The sequence below is a fragment of the Terrapene carolina genome, unplaced genomic scaffold, assembly GCF_002925995.2.
Source record: "Terrapene carolina triunguis isolate 2854851 unplaced genomic scaffold, T_m_triunguis-2.0 Scaffold233, whole genome shotgun sequence".
NCBI lineage: Eukaryota > Metazoa > Chordata > Testudines > Emydidae > Terrapene > Terrapene triunguis.
In genome coordinates, this window is record NW_020664584.1 from 9,982,089 (window position 1) to 10,006,432 (window position 24,344).

A 24,344-nucleotide genomic window follows, 5' to 3' on the forward strand; every position below is an offset into this window, starting at 1 on the left:
TCTGTCTAGGAAGATTTGCTCCATCTTAACGACGTAGGGGAATCATTTCCTGTTAGATCAGCATTCTCTTTGCCAGTGCAGCAGCACCAGCATGTATCCTGAACTGTGTAGCACTCACTGAGTTCTGTGCTCAAATATTGGGAACTGCCTGAGCTAAGGTTCCCTGCACAGCCTTTTCTCTGCCCTCTTGTGCAGAGAGAGGACAATGCAATAAAGGAGAACAATAAACTAGGTATAGTGGTGATGCCATTGTTCCCTCTGATAACCTTAAACTCAGTGGTTAGAACACTCATCCATGATGTGGGAGACACAGGTTCAAATACTCCCTCCACCAGATTTGGAGCAGGGATGTGAAAGCTGGTCTCCCACCTCTCAGGAGAATGCCTTAATTTCTGGGGTGGGTCTCTCTCAATCTCTCTTGGGGGGAGGGATAGCTCAGTGGTTTGAGCATTGGCCTGCTAAACCCAGGGTTGAGAGTTCAATCCTTGAGGGGGCCACTTGGGGATCTGGGGCAAAATCAGTACTTGGTCCTGCTAGTGAAGGCAGGGGGCTGGACTTGATAACCTTTCAAGGTCCCTTCTAGTTCTAGGAGATGGGATGTCTCCATTAATAAAAAAAACCTTTGCACAGTGCAGCTGATTTGACAGAAGCAGACACGGTGTCCTGCACCAAACAGATGCTCAGAGAGGCAGGGCTACTGCGGGGAGTTCTGAGCACTGTGGGAGGCATGGCCCCTAGTCAATAGGCATCACCACATGAGAGGAATGTGGGAAAGGGAAGGGATGGTAGGTGAATGAATGGAAAACTTGACGGGGATTGTTTCCTTGCTCCAGCCCTGTGATTTTCTGTCCAGCAGAGGAAGGAGTTCATGCACCCTGCTGGGCTCAGCAAAGCTTTTCCCAGCCCTACTCGGCTGTGTGGCAAACTCACTTTCAGTGTTTTCGGCCTCCGCCTGCTCCTCCCGCTGCTTCTGCTTGAACTTCATGTTGCCAAAGTGCATGATGGCGCCCACTATTTTATAGCAGCCGTACTTCTCTTCATTGCTGAAGCCCAGGATGTCCATGGCATGCTGAGGGGTGACAGGCAACAAGGGTAAGCCTAGCCATTGTCCCAGCATACCTACCCCCACCAGCGAACAGGTGATCCAGGTGCTGCAGGCTCAGCTTGTTCACATGCCCCGTCATAACGCATCCCCTGTGCAGCGTGGCCTACCCCGAGTGATCAAAAATCATGAGACAGACAATGAGAAATCATGAGATTGGCTTAGACACAATAAACTGGGGGCTATTTTCATTTGGTGTCTGGTTTTGGAGCCTTTACTTGGGACACATCTTCAATCTTTTCTCTGCAACCTTGAGGGCTAGAAACTCACTTCTTGGAAAGAAAGAAAGAAAGAAAGAAAGAAAGAAAGAAAGAAAGAAAGAAAGAAGCTCAGACTGTCACATAATCACCTGACCCCAGGAGCTGGGGCTTTAAGACAAAAACTAAATACTGCGAGACTCATAACATCATTGTGCGTGTTGGCAGCATGATCACTTGGAGTAGGGTGGGTCCAAAAAGTTCTGTCAAAATTATTTTTAAATGAACTTTTTCACACACAAAAATGTCTGCTTTCAGATGCAAATGTTGCGTTTTCAGCAAACTCCCCCTTCCCCCCCACAACCAAAACATTTTTGGTTTTCATTTATTTTGATTAAAAGTCAAAATTTTCAGAAGAAAATAAAACATTTTCCAGAACTGGGACAGTGTGCGCTATGCACGTGCCATTGCTTTGAACTTCTAGGGCGCAATGGCACAAATTGCCTTTTACCAATTATCTCATTGTTCATCTACGTTACTTAGCAAACCTGAGCCACAGCACTTTAATTTAGAACATAAGAGTGGCCAAACTGCATCAGACCAGTGGTCCATCTAGCCCAGTATCTTGTCTCCAATAGTGGCCAGTACCAGAGCTTCAGGTGATCATACAGAACAGGGCAGATGCAGATGCAGCCTGGACACCATTAGGCTTGAATAAAGACTGGGAGTGGATTGGTCATTACACAAAGTAAAAACTATTTCCCCATGCTAATTTTTCCCTTACTGTTACTCACACCTTCTTGTCAACTGTTTGAAATGGGCCATTCTGATTATCACTACAAACATTTTTTTTCTCCTGCTGATAATAGCCCACCTTAATTGATTAGTCTTGTTAGAGTTGGTATGGCAACACCCATCTTTTCATGTTCTCTGTTTATATATATCTTCCTACTGTATTTTCCACTGTATGCATCCGATGAAGTGGGTTTTAGCCCACGAAAGCCTATGCCCTAACATTCTGTTAGCTCTTTTGACCACTGCTGCGCATTGAACTGGTTTTCAGAGAACTATCCAGGGTGACTCTAAGATCTTTCTCTTCAATAGTAACAGCTAATTTAGAACTCCTCATTATATATGTATAGTTGGGGTTATTTTTTCCAATGGGTATTATTTTGCGTTTATCAACATTGAATTTCATCTGCCATTTTGTCACCCAGTCACCTAGTTTTGTGAGATCCCCCTGAACTCTTCACAGTCAGCTTTGGACTTAACTATCTTGAATACTTCTGTAACATCTGCCAACTTTGCCACTTCACTGTTCACTCCCTTTTCCAGATCATTAATGAACGTGACGAACAGCACTGCTCCCAGTACAGATCATTGAGGACCCCGCTCTTTACCACTCTTCATTGGGAAAACTGACCATTTATTCTTATCATTTGTTTCCTATCTTTTAACGAGTTACTGATCCATGAGAGGACCTTACCTCGTATCCCATGACAGCCTAGTTTGCTTAACAGCCTTTAATGTGGGACCTTGCCGAAGGCTTTCTGAAAATCCAAGTACACTATATCCACTGGATCACCCTTGTCCGCATGCTTGTTGACACTCTCAAATAATGCTAATAGATTGGTGAGGCATGATTTCCCTTCACAAAAGCTGTGTTGACTTTTCTCCAACAAATCATGTTCATCTATGTGTCTGATTATTCTGTTCTTTACTGTAGTTTCAATCAATTTGCCTGGTACTGAAGTTAGGCTTAGCGGCCTGTAATTGCCAGGATCACCTCTGGAGCCTTTTTAAAAAATTGGCATCACATTAACTATCCTCCAGTCATCTGGTACAGAGGCTGATTTAAGCCGTAGGTTACATTCCAAAGTTAGTAGTTCTGCAATTTCACATTTGAGTTCCGTCATAATTCTTGGGTGAATCCCATCTGGTCCTGGTGACTTATTACTGTTTAATTTATCATTTAGTTCCAAAACCTCCTTTAGTGACATCTCAATCTGGGACATTTCCTCAGATTTGTCACCTAAAAAAAATGGCTCAGGCGTGGGAATCTCCCTCACATCCTCTGCAGAGAAGACTGATGCAAATAATTCATTTATTTCTCCACAATGGCCTTGTCTTCCTTGAATGCTCCTTAACACTTTGGTCGTTCAGCAGCCCCCCTGGCTGTTTGACAGAGGTCCTGTTTCTGGTGCACTTAACAAATGTCTTACTGTTAGTTTTTGTGTCTTTAGCAAGTTGCTTCTCAAATTCTTTCTTGTCCTGCCTTATTATAATTTTACACTTAACCTGGCAGAGTTTGTGGTCCTTCTTATTTTCCTTACTAGGATCTAAGTTCACCTTTCACCTTTCACCTCTAATGGCCTCTGTTACTCTGCTGTTTAGTCATGGTGACAGTCTTTTGGTCCTTTCAGCGCTTTTTCTGGTTTGGGGTACACATTTAGTGTGATCTTCTATGATGGTGTTTTAAAATAGTCCCCATGCCGCTTGCCGCTCCTTTTAATTTCCATCTAACAAGTGTCCTAATTTTTATGTAGTTCCCCTTAAAGCATTTAAAGTTAAAAGCTACCATGGTGGGGGGATTTGGTATTATCCCCCCTACAAGCATATTACATTTAATTATATTATGGTCACTGCTATGGAGTGGGTCAACTAGAGTGACTTCTTAGACCAGATCCTGTGCTCCTGTTAGGATGAAAGCAACAATTGCCTCTCCCCTGGTGGGGGTCAGGACTAGCTGATCTGAGAAGTAGGCATTTTCTCTCTGACCCCCTGAGGTGACACTTACCCAGTCAATATGAGGATAGTTGAAATCACCCATTACTGCGCTTTCTGCTTTTCTAGGCTCTCTAACCTCCCTAGCATTTCGCAATCACTGTCACCATCGGGGTCATGTGGCTGGCAGTATATTCCTAATGCTATACTATTCAAACCTGGAATTTCTATCCATAGAAATTCTATGGTACAATTTGATTCAGTTAAGATTTTTACCTTATTTGATTCTCTGCTTTCTTTCACATATAGTGCCACTCCCCCATCAGCACGACCTGCTCTGTCATTCCTATATATTTTAAACCCTGGTATTACTGTGTCCCAGTAATAGCTCAGTGGTTTGAGCATTGGCCTGCTAAACCCAGGGTTGTAAGCTTAATCCTTGAGGGGGCCATTTAGGGATCTGGGGCAAAAATCTGTCTGGGGATTGGTCCTGCTTTGAGCAGGGGGTTGGACTAGATGACCTCCTGAGGTCCCTTCCAACCCTGATATTCTATGATTGATTGATTATCCTCATTCCTCCAAATCTCTGTGAGGCCTATTATATCAATATGCTCATTTAATACTCTAGTTCACCCATCTTAGAATTTAGACTTCTAGCAGTTGTATATAAGCACTAGTACATTTTGTCAATATTCAGTTGCTTGCCTTCAGGTGCTACATATAAATGTGACTCTTTTACACTTGACTGTTCCTCACTGGCTCCTACCTGTACTTTACCAACTTCTTTCCTATCCTCTTTACTCAGAGTTCCCCATTTCATTCCTAAGAGACATCCCCACCCAAACCGTGTGCTCTCCACACCTGTCAGCTTTCCCCCAGCCCTTAGTTTAAAACATCCTCTACAACCTTTTTAATTTTACATGCTCACAGTCTGGTTCAGTTTTGGTTTGGGTGGAGCCCCATCCCTCCTGTATAAGCTAATCCTTCCCCAAAAGGTTCCCCGGTTCCTAATTAACCTAAATCCCTCCTCCCCACGCCACTGTCTCATCCACGCATTGAGATCCTGCAGTTCTGTGTGCCTTATGGGCCTTGTGCGTAGAATGGAAACATTTTAGAGAATGCTACCATGAAGTCCTAGTCTTTAATCTCTTACTTAGCGGCCTAAATTTGGCCTCCAGGATCTCTCTCCTATATTTTCCTAAGTCATTGGTACCTACATGTACCATGACCACTGGCTCCTCCCCAGCACTACCTATAAGTCTGTCTAGATGTCTCGGGAGATCCATTACCTTCGCACCAGGCAGGGAATTCACTAGGCATTTTTCCTGGTCATCACAAACCCAACTATCTATATTTCTAATAACTGAATCCACCATTACTAGTACCTGTCTCATTCTAAAACTGGGATTCCTTCCGGTATCCTCAGTCATAAGTTCCGACTCCATGGGTGCTCCAGGGCTGGAGCACCTACAGGGGAAAAACTGTGGGTGCTAAGCACCCACCAGCAGCCCCCCTATCAGGGGCCAGGACTCCAGGTTCTATTTCCGGTTCTGTCTCTCCATGGTTTTCAAAATAGACGCTCACACCTACATGTCTAGGGCTGCGTGCGTCAGTGGTGGCCATGCGTCTCACTGGCCATTTGCATGGGAACGACCCCCTCTGGGTGCACAGTGATAGGAATGACACACACTGCCATGCATGGCCCTTACCCATGCTGTGCCTTGCTTTCCAGTCTAGGAGTGGGGCTGAGAATGCGCCCTCCCTCACTGCAGGGGAGTGCCGGGGAGTGAATGTCTGCAAACCTCAGGGGCCCTTGCAGGACAGGGGCTGGAGATGTGCACAGGGTGACAATTAATAAAACATCAGCAGAGCTCAGCGGTATCTGAGCAAAGCTGGGCCATGGCCCCATTTCTCTCCAGGAGCATGTAAAGCCATTCTCCCCTCTGCCCAGGCCTCCCCCCTGCTCTGTCTCGCAGGTCCCATACATACATCTGTAGCCATGAGCTCCTCGCCATCGTCCAGGTTGTCCACCGTTGTTACGCCTTGTGAGCAGAAGTGGTAGTCGTAGGGGTTGAGAGAGATCAGCAGCATATCTGGGAGCAGGAAGGAGAGCAAAGACGTGAGGTACGGTCGGCTCCCCCGCATGCTGACCTACGTTCCAGAGCAGACCACTGGAAAGGCTGGTGCAGGACCGGAGGGGCCTAATGCTCTGCACAGCTTCAGGAATGAGCCCTAGGGCCCAGTGTAGCCAGGGCTCTGCGGTGGGACATGCCCTCCCTTGGCTGAGCTCTGGCCTGCAAACCTGGCGGAGGGCTTGGCTCCCAGGTGGACACCCCAGGCATCAGGAGGTAGCTGGAGGCTGGCTGGAGCCCTGCCCCTTGGAGCGTGCCATGAAGAGGGCAGTGCTCTGGGCACAGGCTAAGTGCAGTGGGATGTTTGGTATCTCCCAGGCTCCCTCGATCCTCGCCCATAGTGCGACATGCGCCACAAAGCTGGCCCTGGCGCACGCCACAAAACCCACTGCTCCTGGGGAGGCTCAGCTGGGCCGCGCGCTGCCATCTCAGGCAGCTTGCTGAGCAGCAGCTGCCAAAGAGCAACGGAAAGCTACCCTGCTCTGCCTTTGCTCCATGTGTCCTGGTAATGCCCCAGCGTGCCAGTGCCCTGCCACTCCCCCTTCCCTGGTCTCATTGCTCAGGCCCTCGTTAACACCACAGTGTGCCCATCGCATGGCTGTGGATACAGCCCCCTCACTGCAGCAATGGCCCCCGGCGCCGTGGCAGGTACTGCTGGTGCCCAGTTCCCACTGCTAAGCAGCGCGCTCGCTGTGTCTCTGTGGGCAGGGCAGGGGGAGAGCTGGGTGGCTGAGGTGAAAGCCTCTGACGGTAACTGCCCAGGGCAGAAGAGGGAAGCATGGCTGGGTGTGACTCCCAGCCCATTCTGGTCTGCTGCCTCAGCTCTAGCTCCCTTGATGGGACTGGCTTGTGGGTCTGACTCCGGAAGGCCTGGTAGCCCCTCGCAAGGCCCATCTCTTCTGCAGCTCCAGCTCCCTTCTGCTATCTTCGCAATACTGCTGGGCTAGAGACTGATTTAGAAGCGGCTGTGCCTGCCCTCGTGACCCCCAGATAAGATTACTGCTCCACGGCTCTCCAGACCTGCCTAATAAGGTGCTGCTCACGATCCAGCAGCAGGCTCAACAGGCGGCAGCCAAGAAGCTTATCATGCCGTGTCTCTGCCAAGCATCTCTCCAGTGCGGAAAGGTTTCCTGTCACCCGGCACCTGGATCCAGCCCCGCTCAGTGCCTGAGAGGTGGCTCAACAGCAGAGCCTGGCAGGGCCAGTTGGGATAATTTCTGGGCCCACGGCGAGATCCCAGAGGGCAGCGCTGAGTAACAACTCCTCTGCCCCCAGCACCCTCCCTCCAAGGGATCTAGTTGGGCTCCCTCCCCCTGGGGGGCACTGATTTCACCAGGGGCTATGGTTGCCCAGGCCAGATGTGTTTACACTGTGGTTTCCCCTGGGCCGGTTGCTTTGAAGCTGCTTACCTTGGAGCTCGGGTTTCTTCCCAGACAGGATCTGGTAGTAGATGTGGTAGCTTCTCTCACCGGGTTGCTGGAAAATCACTCTGGATTTTTCCAGCAAGTCTAGAAACAAACAGGAAAAAAAACCAGATTGGGCTTTTTCCGGAGCTGATCCAGTGTCAGGGCAGAAAAAGAGCGTGTTGAATTGGCAGGTGTGCAAGGCTGTTTACTCACAGATATCAATGTCAGCGGAGGCCAGTTTCCCTGAGGGGCCAAAATGGATTCGGATGAACTTGCCCTAAGGGAAGGAGGTAAATGCTTAGGCTGGACAAAGGAACTAAGGCAGGTACAGCTGCTGTCCCGGGTGGGCAGCTCTTACAAATCAGACGGCTGGGGAGGGCTAAGGGTCTGTCTGTTCTCTGCCCTATGCTAATGTCACACAACTTTGGGGCTCAATACAAGGTGTCTGGGTGAAATTCTCGGGCCCGTGCTGGTCCCTTTTGGCTCAGCAGAGGGCTCATCCCCCTGAGCTTTGCTCCCTGTGGCTGTGCTCTCGTGCAGCACTCAGAGGATGGGCACAGATGGCCCCTGACAGCCCCTGGCTCCTGGGCAGAGCTGCGTGATGCTGGGTCTGCAGCACAATTACCTGCAGAGTCATGGCCTGCTACTGCTGATCAAACTCAGGAGACCCCACGACACTCCCAGGTCCCTGGTGCATCGGGGAATCCAGAGAGGACCAAGAATGCCACTGTGGCCTCCACTGTCTCCAGTGCATTAGTATGGAGATAAATGGGAACCAGGGGTTTGGTTGAGCCAAACCCAGGACCAGGGTTCGATGAAGGGGAAACTGCACCACCGGTGCACTGAGGCACCTCCCAGCATTGGCACTTCCAGCTCTCCCCGCTCTCCTTTGTGCCAGGCTCCTTCCTGGCACTGCCAGTCATCACCCACAGCCTGATCCAAGCCGAGATGGACCTTGGGCTGCCCCTAACTCCAGCCTCACCTTTTAGGGCCAGATCCCCAGCTGGTGTAAATTAAATGGCACAAGTCAGTGAGCTAGCCTGGTCAGTTAACATCAGGGAGTGGCATCGCTTTACAGCAGCGAAGGATTTGGCCCTACAGCCAACCCATCTAAAGAAGAGAGAGTTGCTAGTTCTGACAATGATTTGCTCCCTGTGTAAAAGCTAGCTCTGGATATCTGTGGCCACCTCACACAGGCGTGGGTATGGATAACTTGAGCGTTGTTAGCTCTATAACTATAAACCCTGTGTATTAACAAACACATCCTGCTAGGATACTTACAAAGCGCGAGGAGTTATCATTTCGCAGGGTTTTGGCGTTGCCAAAGGCTTCCATAGCAGGGTTGGCCTCAATGATTTGATCCTCGAGGGTACCCTAGAAAATGCAGCCAAAGGATGGGTCAGCTTGTGCCTGTGGTATTAGTAACTGGCTCTGTTGCTACAGATGCAGCTAAGGGGCAGCAGGACACAGGGCAGGGGGAAGTGCTGTGTACTTCAACCCTCCACTACTCTCACTAGCTTCCCTTAAGGCCTTAGTCTCCAGGGTGGCGCCTTCCTACCTAGCACATCTTATTTTTTTAATTAACATTGGGGAGAACAGAGCTGGGCTTTGAGGCCATGAATTCTGTGGCCATCTCCTCCCCTGCAAGTGGTGCCTATAAAGGTCCGGGCTAATAGCTCAGCTGTACATGGGAGTCCCCTGAGACGGGGCCATAGCCATAAAGGCCTGGAGAGGAAGGCTCGTGGCACTGAGAAAACCTGCCTTTGGAAGCAAAGGGGTCCAGGAAATAGCCCAGGAAGAGACATTAACAACCCTCTGCAACATTCCTAGGTGAGTTTTCCTTTAAACGCGTGTCAGAACCGTTCTCCTCAGAGCTGTGGTGCGGTGTGCAGTGTTATAGGCATTGGCTGGGGGGAGCTTCAGAACTCCCTGATGGCCTCTTCACAGCAATGCCTCAGCCCCAGACTCATGTTCTTGTTATTACATTTGTATGACAGTAGCCTCTAGGAGCCCAGTGTGCCAGGCACTGTACAAACACACAGAAGAGACTGTGCCTGCCCCAAGAGCTTAAAGCCTAACTAGGCAAGACAGACAAAGGGTGTGAGGGGAAACTGAGGCCCAGAGCGGTGAAGTCCTAGACAAAGCAGAGCTGGGACTAGCACTCATGTTTCCTGACTCAGAGCCCAGTGCCCTAGCAATTAGACCCTGGCATTATAACTTTGTACCACACCACACCATTGTGTCTTAGCCACTGTCTCTATATGGTACGGTGTGCTTTCCAAATGGTTCCATAAAGCTACAGTCCATTTACACTATTCATCAGCTGACTGCTGCCGACTGCTCCAGATACAGCCAAGCAGAACACTGACTATGCCAGGTGTACCTAGGCAGAACCCCCCAAATGCTCAGGCTGTCCTGATACCCTAGTCATGCCAAAGGGATGCAGGGCCTTGCCTACACCAGGAAACCAAGACGTGTAATTCTCCACAGGTGCCACTCCACCAGAGCCACCAGCCAGGGAAGCCGCAGTGGAGACAGAGTGCTGGAGTTTTTCATCACTGTGTCTTTAAACGTCTGAGTCCTAACTACGCTAAGCTACTACTGCAGCGTGGGCCGAGAACTACAGCGCTGAGTTTTGCCGGTAAGAGCATGTCACAGAAGCAGCCGGCTCTCCAGAGTCAAAGCTGTCACTAGCTTTCAGTTCGTTCCCTAATATCCTCCAGCCTCAGCAGATCCACCTGACAGAGGTCATGGCGGCGCCTGTACCAGCCGAAAGGATCCCTGGGACGGTCGGGCGCTGACCTTTCAAACAAGTGTATCTCAGTGTTTGAATGTTAGTCTAACCCTATCGCCTGGAAACTCCAAAGCTGGGTGCTGGGTTTTGTATTTGGGGTTGCACCAAAGACTCTTTTTTTCAAAGGCTCTCATTAGAGTAAGTCCCTCTGGCTTTTCTGACCCAGAAATTTCCTTGCACTGAGCCATAAACACTGGGGGCAGAGCCCAAGCATGTGGCCTGCTCTAGTGGACTGATGAGAGGACTGGGAGCTAGGCACTTGGGTATCCTGTTCCCAGCTCTCCCACACTATGTGGCCTTATATTGCAAGTAGGGCTGTGTATCCCTTGTTAATTATTATTAATTAGCACCTCTCCTCTCAAAGAACATCAGAGAGCTGAGTGAATTGTGTCTCCTGATCCCCACGCGTGGTAGCTAAGTACTGCAATGCTTGCTTATAGAACTCGGGGGATTTATTAGGACACTGCACCAGTCAGGACCAACTGGTGCAGGAGAGCAGACTGGCTCATGACTTAGTTCCTGCTTTGCCCGGAGCTCTGGAAATGTTCAGTAGCGCCCCCTGCTGACCTCTCCCCCTGCATCCTCGCTGTGCTACCTGCCCCTGAGCGGAGAGGGTGCAGCCCACACACCCTGGATGGCTTTGTTTGATGGGGGGCTTGGGAGAAGGGAGACTAGCAGTGAGCTGATTTCGCTTGTCACCCCAGGACCTAGCCAGCCTGTCACTTCCAAGCCAATGATAATGTACATCGTGGGTTAAAAATGGCCCACATAAGAAACACCCAGACAAACACTTTGTTAACTAGAAGGTGAAATTCAAGTTTTAAATCTCTATCGATAATTTAAAGTCAGCAAACTGGGAAATTTGCTTAAACCCCACCCCACTCTTGGAAAATACCCCAAATAACCTAAACTCTGCACATGTACCCCCGGCCACCCTTCGCCCCCACTCCTGAGACAAGGGTACGCCAGTGCTGCATGCTTCCAATGCACTGCTAGTCTAGGCACACAGCCGTGGCTACCATTAACCTACTACACATGGGCCACCTCCCTGCCTGGCACCATCTGCAATATCCCTCCCCTTTCCCTTCAAACACATGCCCAAGACTGACCAGCTCCTGCTTGGCCAGCCCAGCACACTCTCCTCACACCACACACTGGACTTTGGCCAGCCATTTGCACCTTTTACTAGCCACAGGGCTCAGCTCCCTGAGCCAGCAGAAGTGCTGAAGCCTTATCTCACTGCAACTGGGCTACATATCCTCCGATGTCTCAGCCGCACTGGCCACGGTTTCAGGTGTTTGCATCCACAGATGAAACACCAAGGGACAGGGTTTAAAGTATCTCAGCTATCAGGGTCCCTAGGCAAATCACTGTGATTTCCAGGGTTGAGTGTCAACTAGCAGCAATCCTGGCCATAGACATGCCTCTGCCTAGCATACAGGGTGCACAGCATGTGCCCTTATGGTTGTTTGGGGTTGGACTGGAACCTTAACTCTGAAGTTTCTGGTCACTGCAGTGTGCTCTGAAGGTTATTTTCCTGAGGTCACTGGTCCAGATTAGCTTCCTTAACTCCAGCTAGCACAGTTTCTTACCTGGGAATATGATCTAACTCCCTCCCATCCTCTCTGTTGCTCTGAGATCACATTGAATCCAAGATAGCGGGCTGATAATATTGGAGCAGATGCAACAAAGGTTGCCTTTGAAGGGATATGTTAGAGAAAACAGCTGTCTAGTTCACGTATAACCTTGAGAGGGGAGGGGCAGATGTGGGCTCGGGTTCAGGGCACCTCCCACTGGACGGATTCATCCAGCCTTATTGACTGTACTGCCTGCAGCCCACCATGGGCTCGCAGCCCTTTGATTACGTGGCTCTTTACATGATGCTGTTATTCACAAGCACTTTACCCTCCAATGCAGAGCTGGACTGGGGGACCCTGGAGCACACACTGGTCCGTTGGGCAGGTGTAACATGGGAGCCGGAGTTATATACTGCATAACGGAGCCACTTGGGCTTTGGACGATGATATTTTCGATGTACAGCTACCATTGTAAATGTAACCGTTTGTGCAGCACCCTAGGTCCTCACTCCCCTCCCCCAGCACCACCGACAAACTGTTACCCACTGGGATTAGGGACATGTTACTGCTAAACTATCCAGATTTAAAGCAGGGGATGTGCATGACAGAGTGAAACTAGGCTCCCGGGGTTCCGCTCAGTGCTCTGGCCCCAAAGTTTAACAGTTACTCTCATTTAAATGAGGTACCCTCCCAAAGCAAGCAGCCACTGTCATCTGGACCCCAAGGGCTGGTAGTGAAGGCCGTACTCAGGTCAATGCCTGAGGAAGTCAGCGAGAGCTTGGCCTGACCAGACACTGAGTAACTGCTTCAGGACTGGCCCTTTTTAGACATTTCTGGTTTGCAATGCAACCTCTCACAGAGCCACAGCCTGGCAATAACTTCCAGCCCCCGTTCCACTGAGGCGGTGGGACAGGCTTGCAGTGAACTGGGAGCTAAAGAAACTCCATCCCCAGGGCAGTGGATAGAAAATCCCAGCCTGACTCAATGCCCTGCAATGTGCAGATCCCAATCCTGGTGACAGTGATCCCTCCACTGAAAGAGAAGCTGCTCTATGAAGAGACACGCAACCTCCCTGGATCCTCTCAGCAACCACAAGAGCATTTTCCAGCTGGCAATACTGCCTTGTCACCTCAGCAAAACGCAGTGCGGTACACGGGGGCCTGATTCTGATCTCATGATACCATTCCATTGACATCACTGCAGTTACTCCTAACTTGCACTGGCACAAGTGAGCTCAGAAAGGGCCCAACACTTCCCCACCACTAGTGGGAGTTAACAAGGTGCTGCTTAGCAAGCCTGGCCGCTCATTTGAGGAGTGGCCCTTATTCCCTGTAACACTTACCCCAGTTTTAGTGGCAGGAGCTTGCTAGAAAAAGGAAAGAAAACTGTCTTTAGAATTCCAGAAGGGACAGGTCAGAATCACAGAAAGCATCAATCAAAATAGCAGGGCGTTAAAATTTAGTTACTAAAACGGTCCAAAAAAATCGAAGGATTAAATTTCAAAAAATACACCGAAAATATGTTAAATAGATTAGCTCAAGAAAAAGAAGAAAAGCACCAAAAAGCAGGAACAGTTAAATCCAAACCCAGGGAAGAGGAAAGGAAAAACAATGCTGGAGAATTGCTTATCCAATACCTGAAACAACCAGTCTGCTTCTGCAAGGGAAAGCAGGCTGGGGCATCAAGTACCCAGAAGAAATAAGCAATTGCAAGGGATCTCAAAAATAACCAACACCAAAGAAATGCGAGAAAGAATCAAAACAAGAGCAAGAAAAAGCAGAAGATGGAAAAGGACCAAAATGAACAAAAGAACAAAAAAGAGAAAAGGGGGAAAAGGCAAAAAGCAAGGCTTAAAAGAGACAGGGGTGGAAATGGGAGGGGGGGGTGGTCTGTCCCCTTTACAGTGTCTGAAAAAGAAAATATGTTGGGGTGAAAGAAAAGGTGGGCCCAAAAGACCCCGGTGTGGCTGATCAGTTTGGTGAGCCACTTAAAAACTCCATTTCCCCAAGATCAGTTGTTTCAAGCCTTGCTTGTTCAAAAGTCAAAGGAAAAGCAAAGCCCGTGAGGGGCCAGATCCAAACACGCTTCCAAATGCAAAAAGTTACAAAAAAAGAATAAGAAGAAAAAAAAAGAAAAAGAAAACAGCCAAAGTGTGTTTCAAATGAGGGTCTTACTCCTTTCTTGCCCGGCGTGTCGCCCAGGGCTGCGACAATGGCAAAGTACTGAATGACCCGCTTGGTGTTTACAGTCTTACCAGCACCAGATTCTCCGCTTAGGGTAACAGAAATACACAGATCAAGAAAATGAGGCAGAGTCAGGCAAAACCTTTACACAGAGACTCAGAAAACCAAGGACACGGCCCAGCCCCCCCCCCAGCGGTGTCATGTAAAAGAAGGAAAACACCGAGGGAGGAGTTCAGCCCTGTCTGGCCCTGGGCAGCCCGTGGTCCCTTCCCATTGGCTAACGCTCTGCACGGGGGCAATGTGGGGGTTTCAGCCACTGGGCTCAGCCCCTGTGGTGCTGCACTGGCACAATCCCCTAGAACAGACGGGCAAAGCTGCTGGACTTTGCAGCGGAGTGAGTGACCTCCCCTGGTGTGAACCCAGCGCGAGCGGCGCCACTGCCCGTCTGGGCTTTGCCCAGCTGCATTAGGGAGCTGTAATGGGGCGGCTCCACCAGGGGCAGCCCCCCCCCCCCCCCCCCGAGGCTGACACTGGGGCAAATCACCACTGCAGACACGGCCAGTGACTCCACACAGTGCCAGGTGAGGAAGTCTCCCCCTCCCCAGGCTGCTCCTGGTCTGTTGCACACTTGGTATGAACTTCAGCGCTCCGGGGGCTCAGCAAGGAGCCAGCCCCCTCCTGCTACAGCTCAGGCTTTGACACTTCCACCCGCAGTTCCCTGGGGAGTGAGGGGCTCCTATGGTCTGTGGAACGTACTCTGCCCTCCCCCGCCCCCCAGAGGGAGCCCACTCTGGTTTACAGAGGAGGGCCAGGAGTCCAGGTGAGACCCGGGAGCTGGCTTCTTTAGCAGGCGGGCTGGGCAATTCCTGCTGCCCTGGTCTGCGCTGCCCGCTGGCACTGGCTCACGAGGCCTTGCAGTGATTTCATGCCTAGAGTTAGCTGCTCTTCTATTGTAATCCCAGATCACAAAGAGCAGGGATGGGTGTGGGGGGAGCTGCCGCAGGACAAGAGCCAAGCATCTCCCGCCTCAGCCCCGCGTTACCTAATTAGGCCATGGCTGAGGCTAAAAATGTCAGTGGCTCCTGGCAGCAGGGTAGGGCCCTTCAGAGAACTTTATATAGCCCTCATCTATATGTCACTTGAACTTAACCTTGCCTGCCCCCTCCCCCATCACGCTCCTGGGCCTGGCTGCCTCCTCTGTCCACCAGTCCTGTTCAGGAGCACCATGCATGTTCCTCCCGGGCACAAGGCCTTAGCTCCCCCAGCTGTGGGCTAGCACCACACTGCGTGTGGCCAGCCCCGGGGCTGGGGCTGGGAAACACATTGCTCCAGGGGACCCGCTTGGGAGATTCCTGCCCTGTGATGCCAGCACCAAGCGCAGGGTGAGCAGCGGCCCTTGCCACTGTCACCAGATGGGCTGCCCTGGAGGGGCTCTGGCAGCCGATGGTGGGGGTGTGACGGAGACTTGTTTGGGGGGGGGGGTGGCAGCCAGCCAGCGAGGCCTGGCTGGGGACCTCATGAGGAGCCAGGTGGTCTGATGGTTATGAGGGGATGCAGCTGGGGGCATCACATCTCATGGGGGGAAGGCTGCTAGTCAATGAGTCAGTCCAAATGACAGGGGAGAGTAAACCACTGCCAGGGACCCCAAAGACAACTTGTATCCTGCAGTCCCCTCACTGCCCCCCCTCCCCGCAGGAGAATTGGGCCCAGGAGCCTAACCCAGAGACACGTACAATGCAGGCAGGGAACAATGGCCCACAAAGGGAAGCATGGGTCACTTACGTGATGAGCATGGACTGGTTCTCACGATCTGGAAAAGAAAGAGCCAGTGTTAGATTGAAACATACCGAGATCGCTTGGAGCTCTGAGAACACTCCAGGGCTGCCCTGGGTCTGGGTTTTCCCTGTTCACCCACAGCCCCACCTGTCTGGTCAGTGACCATGGTATTCTCCCTTCATCCACAGCCCCTCCTGGTTGGTCAGTGACCATGGTATTCCCCCTCATCCACAGCCCCTCCTGGCTGGTCAGTGACCGTGGTATTCCTGCTTCATCCACAACCTGTCCTGGCTGGTCAGTGACCACAGGTATTCCCCCTCATCCACAGCCCCTCCTGGCTGGTCAGTGACCCTGGGAATTCCCCCCTCATCCACAGCCCCTCCTGGCTGGTCAGTGACCCTGGGGATTCTCCCTTCATACAACCAACCCCCCCCCTCCCCCCAGGCTGGTCAGTGACCATGGTATTCCCTCTTCATACACAGCCTGTCCTGGCCGGTCAGTGACCCTGGGGATTCCCCCTTCATCTACAGCCCCTCCTGGCTGGGCCGGTGACTATGTTCACCTGACTTATTAACACCAAGCTTTTCCAGGCCGAAAGGTCCAAAATGAGGCTGTGGGTGCGGGAGTTCCCTCAGGCTCCAGGGGACTGACACCCCTGGGAAGAAGTATCCTGGTGTCTTGACATTTCTAGAGTGTTTCTTTTTATCCTGCTGTATCTTCCCCTCCTTCTCTAGACCTGGCCCCACAGCACAAGCCTGCGCCAGCCCACTGTGCTGCCAAGGCCCTGGCCTCAGCACTGCCAGAGCAGCCCAGGGTCCATGCAGGTAGGTGCCCTTTCTCCTCATCACCCTGACTGTCCAGCCAAGGTAATTTATGGGTCATATCCCCTTTTAGGGGATTGTTACACAGCACCTTGGGGGCTGGGCAGCCTGGTTCAGGCCAGCTAAATGCCAGGGCTGCGTGTGGTGATCCCTCGAGATACAGGCTCTGACGCCCACCCGGAGTCTGTTTTGCTGGAGGAAAGGTGCTATTGGTTACTGGTCAGACTTGCTTGTAATCAGTGTTTTTAACAGTGGTCCAGAACTCCCGTTCTGAGCCCAGTCCGGACACAGACAGTCGGGTTTCTCTGGAGCTGGGTTTGATCCAGGCGCATCTCTGCTACTGTGCATTAGTTTCCTCTTGTGAGGTGATGCCACAATGCCCTCCCCGCAGTCCCCCTCCCAGTGAACAAGGTCCCGCCTCCGCTGGGGGGCGAGCACAGTGGGGAGAGGGAGGAAAGATAGAAGCTTACTGCGCAACATGTCGTTGTAGGCGTTGTCCGCAATGGAGTAGATGTGGGGTGGGACCTCTGACCTCCGCTTGCCCTTATAGACTGCTACCACGGGGGAGGTGTAGACTGGCAGCCACTTGTAGGGGTTTATGGTGACACAGAACAAACCTGAATAGGTCTGAGAGCAGAGAGGAGGCAAGTGAGTGCAGAGGGACACAGCTGCCTCAACACAGCAGGACAAAGACTTTTCAAAGCCACTGGGCTCAGAGCTAGAGATGCCGCAATGGAGCCCACCTGTCTGCACCATGCTGCTTCCTTAGCCTATTACAGATCAAGGATGCAACCGGCCTTAACAGCGACATTCCCTTGTGCTGCCAACCTACCTTACCTTAATGGTGACGTTCCTCCCCCACCCCATGGGCAGCAGGTCTATCCATCGCTAACCCCTCCACCCAGGCAGCTTTCCCTCCTGGAAAGCCACCGTTAGCGTCTCCTCGGATGTCCTCAGGGCAGCCAGCTTTAGCCTTATCTTCAACGGCGGCTCCAGGCACCAGTGCTCCAAGCGCATGCCTGGGGCGGCAAGCCGCGGGGGGCGCCCTGCCAGTCCCTGTGAGGGTGGCAGTCAGGCTGCCTTCAGCGGCTTGCCTGCAGGAGGTCCGCCAGTCCCGCGGATTCGGCGGCAATTTGGCAGTGGGTACGCCAAAGCCGCGGGACCAGCGGACCTCCCGCAGGCATGACGCCGAATTCGCGGGACCGGGGACCTCCCACAGGCGCGCCGCCGAAGGCAGCCTGCCTGCCGTGCTTGGGGAGGCAAAAAAGCTAGAGCCGCCCCTGCTTATCTAGAAATCCTTCCAGTGTTAGGAATTTTGGGAAGCATCTTGAATTGTGTTTTGTTTTGCAGACTCCCTGGTAAGCGAGTCTCTTCACCTGGCATCCCGAGATTAGCCCGGAGGCTTATTTCTCTTTAATTTGTTTTCCAAGTGAGTCTAATTAGTGCACATAAATCTACCCCTCTATCTACCTAAGTCTGCCTGGGGATTTCTAATGCATCCATATGACTCCCATGTCACGAGGAATACTGAATGGGAGGGATTCCTGAGGCATGACAAATCCAGGGCATAGCTATCCTGATTCGACATGACCCTGGCTGGGATAGCCAGTAATCTGGGACAATCAAGGGGAGAAATCTGTGGTAGTTTTGAGTTGGTGCCATTTGAATCAGCGTTGACCTCTGACTGTGCTGGCCAGGGCTCTACGTGTCACCCTCACTCCCTGTACCAGCTTCACTTACATAGATCATCCAGTGGGCGTAGCGGCGCTTCAGGTTGTATAGCACCGAGGCCTCGTTGAGGTGCGTTAGCATGGCCATGTCCTCAATCATATCGAACTTGGGAGGGTTCATCTGCTGTATGTCGTCCTCCTTGACAACCCGGGTCTGCAGGGAGGAAGCAAAGCAGAGGAGCCTGAGTTTGTCCTTGGTTCCTTCCAGCCGGGACCAGGCCCTGCAGTCACCACGCTGTTTGCTCCCATCTGTCGTGCAAAGGGCTTGATTCTGATCTCATTTACACTAGGGTAAATCCTGCTGGTGGAAGCACTCCAGATTCACTCCAGTGTAAAGGGACGCAGCATCTGGCCCAGTCTTGTGTCTGGGCCTCATACCCTCCTGTGACTCTCCGAGGCCAGATTCTAGCTGCCCCGGCAGTGTCTAAGGAGAATGCAGATCTCTGATGCCATCCCCTCACCCCCGGCCTGGTCTCCATCCCTGCTTTCCTCCCGAGGGCGGGCAGTGAAACGTCTTTGCTCAGCTGGGCACTGGTGCCCCCAGGCTAGGGAGGAAGTGCAGTGCCTGAATACATCAGTGGTGACTGTTTGGAAAAGCAGGGCTTGGCCTTTGCCAAGGGGAGAATGACACAAATGACCTAATCTGGATACGGAACGCAAGGGAGCGAGGGGTATTTGCTGGGCACCTGAGCTCATGCTACAAGAGGGCACCAGCAGGAGACAATTGTGCTGGAGACCAAGGGCAGGTCTGTGCTTAGGGTGACCAGACAGCAAGTGTAAAAAATCGGGACAGGGATGCGGGGCAATAGGAGCCTATATAAGAAAAAGACCCCAAAATCGGGACAGTCCGTATAAAATTGGGACATCTGGTCACCCTATCTGCGCTAGAAGTGCTACATTGGTGTGGCTGCACCAGTGCAGCTGGGTCACTGCAGCGCGTCTGGTGAAGATGCCCTATGCTGACAGGAGATGTAATTACTGCACCTCCGCGAAAGGCAGATGCTTTGTTGGCGGGAGAGCGTCTCCCATCGCCATAGCGCCGGTGTGGACAGCACTTAAATTGCTCGTGGCGGGAGGAGTCTTTTTCACACCCCTCAGTGACGTAAGTGGTAGAGGAGACCTGCTCTGAGGGGTGAGCTCGTTCCACTCCAGAGGCGTGCTCAGCACTGCGCTGAGAATGCACCCGGTGACTGTGGCCCTGTCTGGCTCTGCAGACCTGCTCCCCCTGCGTCAGAGTCAGAGCACAGGGGAGCCTACATGACAAAACAGGGCGGTCGCTGCTGTCTGCTCCTCCCACAGAGCTGCTTGCACCATGCGGGTCAGGGACAGCCGTGCAAAGCCAGCAAAGTTAACAGTGGCCTCTATCTTTGGGAATGATGGGTGGGAAGGAAAGGGCTGGCTCAGGGCCCAGGGTGATTTTACAGGGCTGGCACATCGAAAAAATAGGGGAGGGATTTTCAGCAGCACCTAGCGCCTCAGGAGACCAAGCCCCAATCCCATCTGGAGCCGTGTAACTAGCTCCCATGACACGGACTCCCCCAGAGCACAGACAGGGGCTGCCCTGCACTGTCCTTTCACAGGGGTATGTTGCAGAGCAGGGCTCCCCTCCCAGTCCCCCTAGCTGCCAAGGCCCATTCCCTCGCCTCCTCTCCAGCAGCCCAGCTGTAAGAAAGTGGTCATGATAGGGTCAGTGGGTTACCCAACGTATTATAGGATGGAGCCATGCTCCGCCCTTGCCTTACCTCCTATTTAGCCAATGGGAGTTTCTCCCACTCTGCAGTTAAATAAAGCATCAGGTTCCCAGCCTGCAGTGCTGAGACAAGGCTGGTTTGTTGTTGCACTGAGCAGTAAAACATGCCGCCCCCCCTTTTTTGCACCCCCCCCAGGGTTCTTCCAGAGGAGCACGCAGCTAATGTAGGACAAGCCAGGGCACCATGTGCAGCTCCTGCTGGGGCAGAGCAATGTGAGTGTGGAGGAGGGACACTGGGCACAGGACAGAGGAGGGCCATGGAGTGATCAGCATTTCACCCTCCCCCACCAGCCATTGCCAGCTCTCATGCCACTCCACTTCCCCCGTGAAAAGCAGCCTTGCTGTCCACAGCCCAGCTGCCAACCCCTTCCCCTGTGCCATCTGCCTCTGGTCAGACCTCCCAGCTGCCAACCATGCCACCCTGGTGATGAGCATCTGGCCAGACCCCCCTGCTACCTGCCAAAATTGCCATATTCCTCCCCCCAGGCACAGACTCCTTCTTGCTTCTAGAGGAAGCTTATCGCACTGTCTGAGCAACCCACTGCGAGAGATCAGAAATACGAGAAGGCATGCTCTAGGGCATGGGCCTGCCCTGGGCCCCGGCACATGGCCCGGCTGCTCTAACAGCTCTTTTCCATCCAGTGCTACAGGTCAGTGCTGAGTGCTCCTGCTGCTATGTGCCTTACTCCTTTCATGGGCAGCGGGGCCATGGGGCAGTCCGGTTACGTGTCATCTCAAAGAATATGGTGCAGGGAGCGTTAAACAGCCGACATGTACAGACCATCCCTTGTCACTGTCTTGATTTAAGCCTATACATCTAAGTACTGGAATAGCTCTCACATTACCCAGAAGCAGAATTTAGGCAGGCTTAGAGATTTAGATAGACCTGCTTGGAAAAATTTTGTCACAACAGTTTTCTGTTGGAAAATGCCATTGCAATGAAACGGATTTTTTTGTTTTTTTGTTTGTTTAAATTGTATCGATTTTGATGAAGTTTCAGTTAGAAAACAATGGAAACAAAAGTTTTGAAAACACCAAAACATCCCATCTCGATTTTTCATTTTGAAATGACTTTTTGTTTTGAAATTTACTTTACTTTATATATATATTTTAAATTAAAAAGGGTTGAAATCGAATGAAACTTATTGAAACAAAACATTTCGGTTGACCTGAAACAGTTTTTGAGGGCATTTCATTTTGTGAAATACTTCGGAAGTTTTGACTTTTTTGTTCCAATTCAGAATGAAAGTTGTTTTGAAATCTCGAAATTTTTCATGGGACAGAAAATCTGTTTTCCAACCAGTTCAAGATTTTAACAGACGTAAGCTATTGCTCATTACATTGACTAGCACCATAGCAACGCAAACAAAGAAATACATAGTTCACTGTGTACATAGGACATGACTCTCTATTCAGTTACTCCAGTTTTACACTGGTGTTACTCTGTTGAGAAGTAGGGTGGCCAGATGAGGGAAAGAAAAAATCGGGACACATGGGGGGAGAGCAAAAAAAAAAAGCTGAGTCAGTCCCTGCCGGCGGAGCAAAAAAAAAGCGCTGCCGGCGGATATCGGGACAATTTGCGTCCCGACCAAAGATCGGTCGGGACGCGGGACACACCCCGAAATATTGGGACGGTCCCGATTTTATCGGGACATCTTGTCACCCTAGTTGAGAAGTGGTGTTACACTGTCATAAAACTGTTCTAATGGAGTGGAGAATCCGGCCCAGAAATTATTTTTACCATATATTATTTTGTTAAATAGAAATTGACTGGAGCAGATTGTGATCTTACACCAGTGTAGTTCTGGAGTATCTCCATTGAGTTCCATGGGTCTCATTCTGATCTCCCAGCTACCCTATACGGGTGTAACTCCCTTGATTTCTGACGACTCGCTCCTGATTGCCACTGGTGTAACTGAGATCAGGCCCAATGGATTGATGTGGATGGAGCAGAGTTCAGAATCTGGCTCTATGTGTATAACAATTTAACAACCTCTTAGTCATATGTATCTAAACACTGTAATGAAACTGAGGTACCCAGATACAGCGACATTGAGGGCTATGGTGATCCCTCCAAGCAATGTCCTTAGTTCATTAAAATGTTGATCTTTGGACAAAGTCTGCTCTCTGTAGTACTGGTGTAAATTCGGAGTAACTCCAGATTTACACCAGTTTCTCTTATTTCCTGCTTTGAATGGTTTTCTCTCAAGATTAGCTGAATAATTTTGTCCAAGGGAGCAACTGGCTGTTTGCAAACTGAGCAGACTTCTCCTGTTGGCTATTGTTACAGCTGTTAAGATGCCAGCTGATCTAGGCTGGGGAAGCCCTACTGTCATTCTTGCAGTCTGTTGTTTAGAGAGGACTTTTTGAAACTGAACATTTGATGCTGGTTTATTGAAGCCCTGGCATGTTTGGCAAGTCAGATAGCATATTGTACATTACGGTGTAACAAAATCCATTTACACTACTGAGCTGACTGATCGCAGGTTGATCACTTACGTGCTATAAGTAAGAACTTGTCTAGTTTCAGAGATGAGCTGTTCACACATACGTGCCCCCCCTCCCCCATGCATTCCTTTCCTCTGTGCTTCTTTCCCCCATTCCTATGGCCGTCCTTCGAAAACCAAACTTTAAAAATCAGGATTGTTTTGCTTACTTCTTTATTTTTGGTTTCCACGATGACTTTGCCACCAGAGATTTCTTTGATTTCAACCTCGACATAGGCTTCCTTGTCATCTGGGATCCAAGCTCGTTTCTTACCTTCAGGTCCAAAAGAAAAGAGAAGAAAACTCAGTCTGAAGCGAAGGGAACTGTTTGCTCTTGTCACTAGCTTCCAGAGAGCAGTAAGAACACAATCTAGCAATATTAAGGGACATTTGTTTTTTCCTTCCAGTGTTTGTGGTCATTTGACCGGGATTTCCTGGGAGTTTTCATGCTGGGTGCTTGTTTAATTTTCCCCAATTAATGCTAAGATTGATTTTGGTCTGTTGTTTGCTGCATTTTTGGGGAGACATGTGGAAAACACAGTTTAGGGAATACAAAATTCGCCCCTCTCCCCAATTTATTTATTAGCCCTCCAAAATGTATCCTGGCACAAATCCAGGGCTTTTTTATCCCAGGCACACTCTAGCTGTGCAGCAATGGCAATGGAACGAGTGGAAGGATAATGTGAAGAATCTGTCACCCAAATCTATGATGATCCCTGTTCATCACCAAAGTGAAATGGGAGGAGGGCTTTGCTGAGATCTGTTTCTGTGGAACAGGCATTGCTGGCTCCCTCAGTCCTTCTGGGCACTTTACCTAGGCGCAGATAAACAGCCACCTTGTTACCCTCCACACTGAGAACCACAGTGACTGCCAAAAGCAGCTGCCGCCTTTCACTAACGCTGAGTTATTCTGGTCCTCTGACTTCTTACCAGTGAGCACAAGAGCAGGGCTGCAGGTGGGGGGATTCCACTGCTGCAGGAGCGTATGAGAAGCACGGGACAAAATGATGCTACAAAACCCTACCAGGGTCCACAACACTGGGAAGGGAGCTGGGAATACTCTGCAAACCAGGCCACGGACATGAGAGCCCATGTGACCAGCATGTGCCAGGCTCAAAGGTGCTGCTGATCTTACCATCGAATGGGATAGTTTGAAGCTTGAGCTGCTCTGTGTAGCTCTTCCGGAGGAAGTCAGCAGCCTCCCCGAACTCGCTCAAGTCCACCATAGCCATCTTGCCTGCCGGGAGGGAGAAGACTGGGCAGCAGCAAAGAAAGAAGAAGCCAAAGACTTGTGAGCCCTGAAATGGAGGGAAAGTAGAGACACGGAGTCAGTCCAGAGAGACAATGCCAGTCCACAGGCTGCTTACAGAGGGCAGATACAATTTTCAAACATTCCATGAACTTAAGAGGGCCCAGGAGAATAACAGCAGTAATAAACAGCCCCAGATCTGCCAATGTAATTACTAACCACACTGTACGCCTGCCATCTATATTGCAATGCACATCTCGGCTGTCTCTCTTAGTGGGTGGAAACAGAGCTTCGATCCTGAGTCTGCTGAAATCTACCCACTGTACATTTGGATTTCCACCAGCAGCCAAGGCGGCAGAGAGAAGCCCGCTTTCCACGATCACTTCTGGCAGCGCAGTTCCTGCTCTGTAGCTCCTC

At 50.9% G+C, this 24,344-nt stretch overlaps 1 protein-coding gene across 2 annotated transcripts in view; it reads right to left on the reverse strand.

The window, feature by feature from the left end:
* Nucleotides 1-23,976, reverse strand: part of MYH7B (myosin heavy chain 7B) — a 52,968-nt gene extending 28,992 nt beyond the window's left edge. Inside the window, exons 1-12 of one of the 2 annotated variants that reach the window (XM_029912607.1) lie at nucleotides 23,814-23,976; nucleotides 22,849-22,952; nucleotides 18,453-18,596; nucleotides 17,183-17,339; nucleotides 15,898-15,925; nucleotides 14,107-14,203; nucleotides 13,275-13,298; nucleotides 8,843-8,935; nucleotides 7,775-7,838; nucleotides 7,565-7,663; nucleotides 6,013-6,116; nucleotides 931-1,069 (exon numbers count right to left, since the gene is read on the reverse strand). In XM_029912607.1, coding sequence (XP_029768467.1) covers nucleotides 931-1,069; nucleotides 6,013-6,116; nucleotides 7,565-7,663; nucleotides 7,775-7,838; nucleotides 8,843-8,935; nucleotides 13,275-13,298; nucleotides 14,107-14,203; nucleotides 15,898-15,925; nucleotides 17,183-17,339; nucleotides 18,453-18,596; nucleotides 22,849-22,952; nucleotides 23,814-23,910 — 1,150 coding nt within the window. In that variant the 5' untranslated portion in view covers nucleotides 23,911-23,976. Of the gene's footprint in view, nucleotides 1-930; nucleotides 1,070-6,012; nucleotides 6,117-7,564; nucleotides 7,664-7,774; nucleotides 7,839-8,842; nucleotides 8,936-13,274; nucleotides 13,299-14,106; nucleotides 14,204-15,897; nucleotides 15,926-17,182; nucleotides 17,340-18,452; nucleotides 18,597-22,848; nucleotides 22,953-23,813 lie in introns of those variants that run through there. The other variant, XM_029912608.1, reaches the window with a different exon arrangement.
* Between the last annotated feature and the right edge of the window lie 368 nt (nucleotides 23,977-24,344).